This window comes from Lipotes vexillifer, unplaced genomic scaffold (assembly GCF_000442215.2).
Source record: "Lipotes vexillifer unplaced genomic scaffold, Lipotes_vexillifer_v1.1 scaffold1023, whole genome shotgun sequence".
NCBI classification, from domain to species: Eukaryota; Metazoa; Chordata; class Mammalia; order Artiodactyla; family Lipotidae; genus Lipotes; species Lipotes vexillifer.
Window position 1 is genome coordinate 422,601 of NW_006799713.1, and position 12,967 is coordinate 435,567.

General features: G+C 34.3%; 1 protein-coding gene across 2 annotated transcripts in view; it reads right to left on the reverse strand.

Moving 5' to 3' along the window:
• Positions 1 to 12,967, reverse strand: part of ZC3H12C (zinc finger CCCH-type containing 12C) — a 64,951-nt gene that overhangs the window by 26,899 nt on the left and 25,085 nt on the right. The window contains exons 1-2 of one of the 2 annotated variants that reach the window (XM_007471873.1): positions 10,429 to 10,530; positions 3,721 to 4,469 (exon numbers count right to left, since the gene is read on the reverse strand). In XM_007471873.1, the coding sequence (XP_007471935.1) occupies positions 3,721 to 4,469; positions 10,429 to 10,452 (773 nt within the window). In that variant the 5' untranslated portion in view covers positions 10,453 to 10,530. Of the gene's footprint in view, positions 1 to 3,720; positions 4,470 to 10,428; positions 10,531 to 12,967 lie in introns of those variants that run through there. The other variant, XM_007471874.1, reaches the window with a different exon arrangement.

The following is a 12,967-nucleotide window of genomic DNA, read 5'->3' on the forward strand; positions in this document are numbered from 1 at the left end:
AAAAAAAAAAAAAAAAAAAAAAAAGTAAAAGCATGTTTGCTATATTTTATGCAACAGGAAATGGGTAAAATCTCTCTGCATTTTGTTAAATTAAGATTTTGAATCTGAAGTAGATATGCATTTCTAACTGACTTGTATTACTTTACGTAGATCTCGTAAGTGGCAGAATGTAAAAGTTTACTATGCATTTCCATGAGTTCTGGCACTTTCAAAGTTATGGACGTGGTACGACATTTCATTGTGACTGACAATATAACGCTGCTATAATAAAATTTCCTGTCAACTCGTTCTCTCCTGCAATGCCTGAAGCATCTCAGGTTACATGTCAGATTAAAACATACGATGTGCATTGTCCCGTCTTTATAGCAAAAGAAACAGAATGGGGCCAAAATAGCGTGGGGGTGGAAGTGTTTTCTAATTACATATAGTAGATTGTTTGAAATGCCTTGATTATGCCATTTATTTTGTATCTCATCATGTGGGATAAGTAAAGTTTAGAGTTTTATGCAAATTTTCAGTTATCCAAGTACTTTTCAATTGCCACTGGGAACTAGGTTTCAGTCATGTGAGTTGCTCCAACTGTGACATCATTTATCTAAATGATATCCATTAAAAAAATTCACTTCTCGGGCTTCCCTGGTGGCGCAGTGGTTGTGAGTCCGCCTGCCGATGCAGGGGACACGGGTTCGTGCCCCGGTCCGGGAGGATCCCACATGCCGCGGAGCGGCTGGGCCCGTGAGCCATGGCCGCTGAGCCTGCGCGTACGGAGCCTGTGCTCTGCAACGGGAGAGGCCACAACAGTGAGAGGCCCGCGTACCGCAAAAAAAAAAAAAAAAAAAATTCACTTCTATGGGCTCTAAGATTTATAAGTCTGATGCTGTTTTTCCCCTCCAAGGTGTTCTTCTGACTACCCCAAAGTATATTTACCTCCAATGCCAAATTCTCTATTTGTATTATGATTGTCCCCTCCTTCAGAGAACTTTGCTTCAGAAATTAAACTCTCATATTATTGCTGTTGTGGAGACTTTTTCCCCATCCCCTCAGCTTATATAGTTCTGTTCTATATAAAACTAAAAATCCTTTCTCAACTCACTCTTTCTTCCCTTCCTCTGTCAACTTTTGAGAATAACAGTCTAGCTCTATTCCTTCATTTCTTGACATCTTGTAACTGGGTTTCTATCTTTAACACCATATGGCATTCTTGAAGACAATGATTTCCTGGCTGTCATGTCCCTGGATCTTTTTTTCAGTTCTACCCACAGGATACTCTCTCCTTAAAGCCTCCGCTTCCTTGAGTTGATGGTATTTGTATGTCTCTTGGTTTTACTAGCACTAAACTTTTTTCTAAGACTTGTATTTTTCACACTATTTTTTCCCTGGATCATCAGTTTCTTCTACCTCTCGACCTATTGATATCCACACTTTCCATGTTGAATGGTTCTTAACACTGGCTATGCATCAGAAATACCTTGGCGCTTTAAAAATACTATACAGTTATTTGGGCTCTACTATACCCCATTGAATCAGATTCTCCAAGAGGTGAGCCCTTTAAGAACCTCTCTGGTGCTTTTGGTATATGGCTATGGTTGTAGGTGTTTCTCCAGGACCTATTACCTTTCCTTCATTATTCTCTCGCTTGGCGATTCCATGGTGTTTTGGCTTTACTCGTTATCACTCTGCTAAGGTAACTGTTCACTAGTTCTGGATTATTGCAAGAAAAAAAAATCATTTCATGGCTAAATTTGGGAAAGATTAGACAACAGAGAGGTTATTTTATTGAAGGACTTCTCAAGGTTGTATGTACACTTCATACCTCTATGACACTTAAGGCCCTTTTTACTCCCTTAGAAAGGGTTGTTTGCATTCAAATTTATCTCCTGTCTCCTGTAGTCCACTTTAAATATCATGGCCAGATTATCAGTTTAAGGCACAGCTCTACTCTTGACATTACCCTCCTCAAAAATCTTCAATTACTTTTGGATTGGAGCCAAGTTTAAATTCTCTAGCTTGGCATTGAAGGCCTTGGAAGATCTGGCTTGAACATTTTCAGTTTGTTTTTACCTTTCATTGTGATGAAAAGTATATAGACTTTGAAGTCAGACATATTTGGGTTTGAATTATGTTTTACCTTGGACAAGTAATTTAAATACTGCAAATCTCATTTGCTTATAAATGACAGAAAGAGAACCTTTCCATCAGGTGGAAGCAGTATTATTTTGAGGATTACAAGTTGGTCCTTCTCATACTCTATGCAGAAATGCTGCTATCACCTAAAAAACAGTGGTTCTCAAATTTTAGTAGGCATCATTATTAGTGGGGGTATTTGTTACAAAAGGAGATGGCTGGGCTACACCTTGATCTAGACTTGGTTGGTCTGTGTGTGGATTTGGTAGGTTTCTAGAACTATACTGTCTAATATGTAGCCACAAGCTACATGTGGCTATTAAGCACTTGTAGTATGGCTAGTCTGAATTGCGATGTGCTATAAGTGTAAGATATCTGAGTTTAAGACTTAATATGAAAGAAATAATGCAAAAATCTCATTAACAATTTTCTTATTGAACACACATTGAAATAATATTTTGGCTATATTAACCTAAGTAAAATATATTATTCATATTAATTTCACTTGTTTCTTTTAATTTTTTTTTTTTGCGGTACGCGGGCCTCTCACTGTTGTGGCTTCTCCCGTTGCGGAGCACAGGCTCCAGACGCGCAGGCTCAGTGGCCATGGCTCACAGGCCTAGCCGCTCCGTGGCATGTGGGATCTTCCCGGACCAGGGCACGAACCCGTGTCCCCTGCATCGGCAGGCGGACTCTCAACCACTGCGCCACCAGGGAAGCCCTCTTTTAATTTTTTAATGTAGGTACCAGAAAATTTTAAATCACATATGTGCCTCACATCACATTTCCATTGAACAGCACTGCTCTAGAATGTACACTAGTTAGAACAAGTTCCCCAGATGATTCTTTGATAGCTATCTTCAGGTCACCTTGAGAAACAATATATGAAATGTTAAGCTTTCTGAAAGAAGAACTGATGCCTTTCCATATCTTTATATCCCCACAGTATTCTGAACACTGTGGGCAGTTAACTATATACTAATTGAATTTAGATGTACTTTATGTTTTTAGCCATCAAAATCCATACAAAAATTTCTCTGGAAGCTTTGCTTTTGTTGTTTTCCCCCCAGTTCCTAAAAAATTATTTTTGAATTACATTTCTTAAATGGAACAAAAAAACCCCTGAAATTATGGCTTTGGTTTGTTCCTGAAATCAATAAAAATAATTTTCTCAAAGAACTGGTATTTTATCTTATGGTTATTTGACTTTGTATAGAAATAGGCCATTTATCTCTCTAGGTTCCAAAGTTATTCAATATGATCATACTCAAATTCTTCAATTAAAACTAACGTTTAACACTATACCAGGAATATATGATAATTTTTATACCATAGTAATTTACCAGATGAGGGGGAAAAAAAAAGACATAACTAGGGAAAATGAGATCTTTTATTTAGGGACAAATGAGGTAACAGTGGTTGACCGCTCTGGAAGTAGAGAGAGAACTAAGAGAGACACAATTAGAAATATGGAAGCTAATGTTGGGATGCAGAACAACCTTGACGTTAATGACTGTTAGAAAAGAAACAGTCACAAAATTAGAAATACGTTTTAAAGATTGTTTGGTAATAATGAGTTAAGATTTCCCCACTTACCTCATCGCCACATTGCTGCCATCGATAACTATTGGTCTCAGATTTTCCCCATCATCTGTTACAATCTCTTGCATCGGAGATTCAGACCGCTGAGATTCCAGGGAAGACATTTCCCTCATTATACTGTTAATTGTACTAACTGTTTGTTCAGCCTCACTTTTATTTCCAAGTTTGACAAGTTCTCCCAAAATATCATTGATTAAAGCATCAGTACCAAGTTTGTTTAGCACAAGCTGAACCTGTTCTTCAGAATAACCTAACTTCAGTGCAAACTCCAGTTTTGTTTGGTACTCTCGCACCACATCAGGGGGTTTCCTCACTTCCTTGGTTGGCTGAGACTCTTCAGGTTTAAAGTCTTGCAAAATTTCACTGCGTTTGAGTATGTGAGGCTCTAAACACGGAGACCTACATAGCTGTCTGTGAGTCTTGGTTAATAAGCATGGCTCTACTGAAATGCTACTCAATTGCTCTGACTCATTATCAGAATTTGTGCTTTCTTCAGAGTCACCAGAGCTCGCATTCTCTTCAGACACCTCTTTTTCTTCCTTCCCGGAATTAACTTTATCCATTGTTGGTTTTTCTACCATTGACCAAGGTACAGATGTACTTAAATGTGGGTCAGTGCTCTCCACATAAAGGTGGCCTAGGTCATGCCCCAGATGATCCTTCAAGCCCATGAAGCTGTTATGTGTACTTGACTCCACTTTGCTGTTTTTTCTGTATTCTTGAATGCAAAGCACCCCGTATTCCTAGAGAAAAATGTAAAATATTTAGAATTTCGTATCTACTGAATGATATTTCAGTATCATTTCTATTTCAATAAAGAAGTTGGGAGAGAATTACCAAACTATTGGATACCAACTTTGTTTTGTCTACATCCTCTCATCCCTTATAACACCCTTCCAAGACAGTATCACGTCCTGTTTTTCAGATGACGAAATTTGGAATTAGAAAAATTAAGTATTCCCTCCAAGGCAACAAAGTAAATAAGTAGGAGAACTAGATTTTTTACCCAGTTTTGTCTGACTCCGAAACCCATGCTTTCCCCACTATATCATGCTGCTTCTCAATCCTGATGGAAGAGATTTTCCCACAGTTAGAAGGCCTATGTTTCTATAGTGACACACAGAATATTATTAAAAAAACCTGTTTTAGATGTGCTATGACAGGTTATGTACATTTTCTCTAAAATAATTCACAAAAATTTGCAAAAATTATTTTAAAGAGAAAGCCATGTGAAAAGGAAAACATTAACTTATTATAATTTAAAAGTTATTAATTTGGATCAAGCGTAACAATTTAAAGACTTTCAAAAACGATTTAGAGTACTACTGCGATGAAAGAGCACACATTCTACAAGAGCCAACAAGGAACGAAATAATTACAAAGTGAATTATATTCCACTTTAGAGATGAATCGTTTTGCCCTAATAATCTTTATTTTGTAAATCCTGAACACAGTAACAGAATACAACACTGTGCTACCCTTATTAAGTGCCAGAGACTACAGTCTATTTCATTCCGGGGGAAAAAGCTCTTATTCTGTGCACATTTACAGAAAGCATAGGAATGGAATATTCCTATAATTATATTTGCTGCTAAATAAAATTAGCAGTAAATAATTAAGTACACTGAATAAATGTTAACTTAATTTCTCGAATTTTATGGCAGAAAATACTTCTGTATTATATTAGGTAATTAGCTAATTATTATCTGCATTTGGTTAAAAAGTCATCTTTTATTCTACTGTCCCCCTACAGGAATGCTTTTACTGTTTAAAAGGCTTTGGCTGTTTTACTGTTTTCCTAAAAGTCTACTGGGAATAATTGTTATTTCTCTACCAGGAATAGGTTAGCAAAATAAAATTATTTTCTCTTGTGCTCCATTGTAAGGACTATATGCACATCAGTAGTTTACTTATTAAGGCAATTCCAGTGTTCTATGCATGGATAATATTAGTAAGCCAGTGGTAGCTGAATATAAGACTGTCATAGAACACCTATTTAAATAACCTAAAAAAGAAAATTGGAAAAACATTTTATTCTACAGTTCCTCAACATCTTATTTACACTAGAAAGGAGCTATTATATAAATGTTAAGAGAAAATGCTAAGTGATTTTCTAAGAAGTTGCACATTTGAATGCATTAGAGTGAACTTATTAGAGAGTGCAGTATTTCTATACAATGAAATAAATTGTACTAACTATGGTAAATAATAGAGAAGAGACCATGGAATCTTTAGCTGATAACAGTACACTTAAAATTCCTTCAGTGTAGAACTCCTACACACTTCTACAGGAGTTTCTTCAGTTTTATCCCTTGAGAAGACAGATAAATTTAACATCATTGTTCTACTAATATAGCATTCATTAGTTTTAAAGAAACATCACACTCTCCTGCCTCCTGACTGCAAAACTGATAAAAAGAAATTTTCCTTGGGAGACCTCTATATCCATCTGCTCCATTATGAAGCTGTAACCATTTCAATTTTTTTCTATTAATATGGATATGCATGAGCCCAATTATTAGAATTAAAGGAAGCAGTTTTGAAAGCAAATCTTAATACTCAGTGATTTATTAACTACTGTAATATACTGACACCATAATGCAAGCAACAAATCACAACAGCATCCTAATAAAGGGATACAGTTAAAAAGAAAAATCTGCACTGTGGCCTTGGTAGAGCTCCCACCAAAAGTATCTTAAACAAGGAAAACCTATTGGAAGCTGGGCTGCCTGGCAACCAGAGCTGGTTGCTAAGCGGCACTCTTTTAACGTGCCATCATGAATGCTAGCACAGTAAAAGAATAATTTGGTATGAACAAAAGCCTATAAAAGAGACTGGGACTTAAGTGCGTCTGGTTTACCCTCTGAGAACAATGCAGCTGCCAAACCAATCTGGAAGCTCCGACATCATTGTTCTGTAAACCCCACAATCTGCTCTGACTGCAGGAAGTGTATTTAACGGGCAACATTTTTGATCTCCCCTGAAAAGTTTGGATTTTGCATAAGTGCTGTTGTGAGATAATTTTTCAAGATAATGACTCACTGACCAAACCCCTGAATTGAACTAAGAAATATTATTTTAATATTGAGCTGTAGTGTTTTTCTTTTGGACTGTTTTAAACAAGATTAATACTTTATGAAAAATAGAGCCGGTGGGGAACATTAGAATGAAATGTTATGTTTAAAGAATAGTGACTTCTTAATTTTCACATTCTTCAAAGAAGCAAAACCAGATATTATAAAGTTTTTAAACTGAAAATTATACACCCTAAAAACGTATTGGGTTGGTCAAAAAGTTCGTTCAGTTAGTGAATACGCTGTTCAATAAAGTTCTTCATGAACATGAAAAATGTCTGCTACTTTTACCTAAAACTGAACAAACTTTTTGGCCAATCCAATATTTAAATCTTTCAATATCACTTTCAGTCTAATATTAAAAAAGTGTTGGTGACACTATGTAAATCTGCTTTGCTATGTAATTTTATTATATGGCTATAATGATTAAATAGGGAGAAAAATGGGATTATCCATTGTTTGCTTTTTATAATATTAAACTAGATAAAACTCATTTGTATTCAAATGTATTTAGTGAATACCACACACCTTGAACTTGTGATAATTCATATAATTTATATATACTATTTAAATATAATGTTTCCAAGTGAGCTAACATGATTTTTAATATTAGGTATAAGTGTAAGCTTGATTTACACTACTTCAAAAAATGTACACCTAATTTTGTTAGGCAAAATAACTTTTCTTTTAAAATATTTTGGTTGAACTTTTTTTTCACACTGACAGGCCTCTCTTCATCTTCCAGATTTCACTGGATAACTTTCTTTGAGGTAACCAATGTCATCTTGTACTAAACAAGCAGTTAAATAATTTTTAGTTCCTATAAACCAACAGACTATAAGGACAAATAAGTTCAATTACCAGGCCTATAAGCTGCAGATATTTTCTCCACTACATAATATAAATTTGAAATAACTTATTTTTATTGACTCAAATGGTAAAGATTTGGTTTTTAAAACTTTAATCTCTAAAATGCTTCCTTATTCACTTGTAATTAGTAAAAGATCACCCTTCACATATATACAATGGAATATTACTCATCCATAAAAAGAAACGAAATTGAGTTATTTGTAGTGAGATGGATGGACCTAGAGTCTGTCATACAGAGTGAAGTAAGTCAGAAAGAGAAAAACAAATACTGTATGCTAACACATATATATGGTATCTAAAAAAAAAAAAAAATTCGTCATGAAGAACCTAGGGGCAGGATGGGAATAAAGACGAAGACCTACTAGAGAATGGACTTGAGGACACGGGGAGGGGAAAGGGTAAGCTGGGACAAAGTGAGAGAGTGGCATGGACATATTTACACTACCAAATGTAAAACCGATAGCTAGTGGGAAGCAGCCGCATAGCACAGGGAGATCAGCTCAGTGCTCTGTGACCACCTAGAGGGGTAGGACAGAGAGGGTGGGAGGGAGGGAGACACAAGAGGGAAGAGATATGGTGATACATGTATATGTATAGCTGATTCACTTTGTTATAAAGCAGAAACTAACACACCATTGTAAAGCAATTATACTCCAATAAAGATGTTTAAAAAAAAAAGATTGTCCTGAATTAATATGGCACTAAAAAAAAAAGTCAATATTTTGAAATCATTTAACAAAAAATTAAATTTAAAAGCTGACAAAAGTCTTAAGATATAAAAGCTGACAAAAATATCTTCATAGGCTGCAGTACTACTTAATGTAATGTGTAAAACTTAACAAGGAATTATTACATCTTAGAACAAAGAATGGTATGTGATCTTTATTTTTGTTCAGTGCCTTAAAAATGAACAATATAAAAAAATGATCAATATAACTTTGAAAATGATTAGCAAAGACTACAATAACAACACAAAATTTACTATTACATGCAAGGGAGAAAACACTTTTTTCCTTAAATTTTTAAATTAGACTTTTAAGTTTTGCCATTTACTGAAATGCAAACACATGTAAATAATCTTTAAATTAATCAACTATTAACAAGAGTAATTTTCCTCATTTCATAAAGCAGCCTAGACAAAGTTTCACACACAAAGTAGGTCAATGTTTATATTCCCATAGTTATCAAAAAACTCCAAGAATACGGCTTAACTTTTAGGTTATCAGAGACCTATTATAATTGGCCTTTACACTATATTCATGAACACAAAAGGTACTGAGCAAACATATATTGGTCTGAAAACAGATTTCTGCACTTACAGAGCTTTAGATTTCCTCCAAATATTGTAGAAGCTAAAACAATTTTTCTTGATGAAGGCCTAATAAATAAAAAATCAAATAATACTATATGTTGAAAAAGAACTAAAATGTCATGCTATAGATGACATTTATAGATGATAAAGTGTAACCAATTATTTTAATTGCCAAAAAGAAGCTTTATACTAGCTGAAAGCAGATTTTATGATATAAAGGCTATTTACTAGAAATTTGTTGCATACACAAACATTCCCCCATTTAGTGAGATTTTCTGAAAGCTCTCATTAGATAACTTAGATAATCCTTCATCTCAAATCCAGGAAAATTTTTTTTTATATTCTAAAAAGCATCATATTAATCAAGAATATTAGACCATAAACTTGTTAAATCAATGTTTGTTTGTAACATCCAGTTACAATGCCATAAAGTGGGTTCTGATTGTTATCCAAATAGTAATAGTATGAGAACAATGAAAATAAAATAATGAATATGTAATAAATACCTACTGCTGTAGTCTCTGTGTATTTAATTACCACTGTATTTTAGTGAGTGCTGTTGTCTGCATCCCTCTAGCTAACAAAAGAAGGATGTCCCTTTGAACAGATTGGTTAATGCTCTGGGGCAACAGATGTCTACTGGAACTGCAGGAGACCAGCAACTGGTGGCCTGCCCATCTTCTGAAAACTTTCAATAGACTTATGCATATGTTCACACAATAGGGCATGTGGTAGAAATGAAAACCTTTTTAACCCTTTATGCTCTTTCTTTTCCTCCCAACTGATAGTTGAAAGTCTTTGTCTCCTCCCTTCCCCATTACAGATCTCTTGAAAGCAACAGTTCTCCAAGTGACATCTTCAGTCTAATATCTGAAACTAATGCAAGCAAAAAAAAAAAAGGTGGGAGAGAAAAAATTGTAAACTATACATGAGTACTGAAACTGCTGACAAAGCAGTTGAATACTTAATCATCATAATTAAAACAAGCTGAAACATCTAATAGCAATCCATCTCCCCAAGCTAGATTTTTAAGACAATGGAAAAATCTATTAAATCTTACTATCATTTTACAGCACCTAGGTCTGACAGTGACACCTTAAGAAACCTAATGTGACAAGAAGATAAAATCTAAATTCATTGTTTATCAAAATATCAGAACACACTATAACTTATCTTTAAGTACAAACGATTACATGACATGCCTAATGCCTTGTGAATGTTTATGAAACTGTAATTATTTATATAACTCCAGAATATAAAAATGTAAAAAATCTGCTTCACAGACATATTTTACAGAAAGAATTTAATTTTCTGGTATTTTGGCACTATGTAGTAATTTGTAGGCTTTCATTTGAGGTGCATTCTATCCTTAACAGAGTTCAAATTAATATCCTGAATACTTAGCAAAGTTTAACTTCCAAGGCATTAAGTAGCACATATACTCACGTTCGCAGGAAAATACAAAGACATTGGTTTCTGTAGCAGCTTCAGCAGTAACTCCTTAACACAATTTTAGCTGCAGACTTCCAGGCAAGCAAGAAGAACAATGAATGGGTGAACAGATGGAATGGCAATGTCTTTGCTTAACCTATTACCGAGTGGAATAACAACCAATCATAGGCCAGAAAGCTCACAATTAGTCGGCCAGGCAGATGCAAGCCAACCTCAGCACCCTGCGTCAGGTTCGCAGGTTTCTAAGATAAGCAAGTTGATGTCATTCTCGGGTCTGCCCCGGGCAGCATGTGTATTAACAAGGGGTGTGCGGCAACAATAGGCCATACAAAGCTGTAGTAGGCAGCTGCTCTTTGAGAGCAGAGCCATGAGGGAGCAGGCTGCCAACAAGAAAACACCTGGCTTGGGCAGACCAGCTTTTCCTCCTTGGTTTTAAACAAAACAAAGAAACCAATTATATTTTAAAGTAGTAAAAGTTGCATGTTTCCAAAAAGTCAAGGCTATCCTCTAGTCTATTAGCTTTTTGTTTCTGAGAAATAAAGAAAATGAGGTGTGTCAAAGTAGCAATTAACTACTGCAGCAATCCCTTTTCTTTAATAAATGATTTACTGGTGAAATGAGACAGAGATTATAGCAAAGCTACTTCCTTGGAAATACTGGGAAATATAAAATATTTGTAAGTATTTGTTCATTTGTGGCAAGAGAATAAAACAAACAAAAAAAGAGATGATGAAAATAAGATTGCAAAAGAAAAAGGTTTAAAAGCATACAAACAACTGATTTTTTTAAAGTTCGTAAGATAAAACAAGTTTGGCCAACTTTGTGCCAAGTGAGTCATCTAAACTTAATATTTAGACAAAAATACTTAACTTCAACCTAAAATCACCAGAACGACCCACTTTATTTATGTCAAATAACAGTGTAAAATTATTTTATTATGGATACTAGTTAATCATGTAATTAAATAAAAGCAAAATCGTTCATTATGTTTTAATATACAACATGATGTTATTTGTTATATTTGTATTTCATAAAATTTGTAAGATGTAATACTCAAATTTCAGTTCAGGAACAGGTTAACTTTACAAAGAAGAAACATTGTAATATTTTTAAAGGATATGAGTATACAAAAATCAACTCTGTCAGTGAGGAAGCTTGGCATCCCTGATTTATTTCAAAGTTCCAGACTACAGTATTTATAATGTTATGGACTACTTGCTTTTGAGAGCTGCATAAATTGTATCTTGAGTGACCTCTGATTATGGAAATTCAATCAAAATTTAAACACCATCAGGTGTTGTGAGACTAATTCCTTCCTAAAGAAAAGGGCAATCTAAAGAGGTTTTACTACCTACTTACGTGATGTAGAACACACACACACATCTCCCCTTTTCATTCCAGTGCAAATTAAGAGTGAAGGAAAAAGCTCCTCTTAAAATACAATTTTCTGAGATAGGCTGATTTATGCAGAGCCTGGGCTTTCCCGTTATATAATCAAGTACCCTAAAGGTATAAAATTTGGTTAAAGCACCCCAAACAATCTCAAACAATCTAAATCAGTCTCTCTTCTCACACAAAAACAGAGGCTACTCACATTTAGGACCATGTGACAATACTTGGAAAAAAAGTTAATATTGGTGGGAACTATTGGGCATGTCCTTATTGTGCCCAGTCAAATGTAAATGAGAGGTACTCTATTTACAAAATAAGAGAGAAATCTACTCTAAATGGTTAAAATTTTTCAGTTACCTCACCAAAAACATTCCTTATGCCTACTAAAAGCCTAAAAATTATTGCTGTTTCCAGAAAGAAAACTAAAATACAAAGTATGGTATTTGTAGATCACCATTTGTCTATAGATATTTTTCCTCAAAAAGAGCTTAATATTCCATGAAAGTATGTTATTCCAAAAATGTTAGAAAATTTTAAAATCTGTGAAAGTATTTTTAAACTAAATGTAATTATTAGATTCTGAATGCCAAACTAATTTCTAAAGGAAGAACTATTCTTTTTCTGCCAAGGGTTACAGTAATGTTTTTTGCAATAGTTACACCATAGCCTAATTCCATAAGCCCACAAAAGATCAAGATAAAGCATTTCTAATATTATAGTTTATTGCAAAGTATAATGTGAATTACACAGAGTTCAAATTTTATGTCTTAAGTAAGCATATGAACATCACAAAAATCAAGTTAGAATTTTTTTTGTTGTTGGTGTGGTAGTAATTTTTTTTTTTTAATTTCATGAGTAAAAAGGTATCATCAACTCTGAAAAAAGTAAGAAAGATAAATCAAGGCCACTAGTATGGTTAGTAAATGTACTTCTGGTAAAACTGAGTTTGATTAAATAAGATTAAGATGAAAAATATGACATATATTCATGCAAAGTAGTTATAACTAAAACCTAATAAAACTTATGTACTGACTAGAGATAGCGAGGTCAATATTTATGAATTTACATTAAAATCTTTTCCCTTTTGTATATAAAAAAGACACTCTTTAGTATGAATAGACAGTCCCTCTTTCCCCTGGGC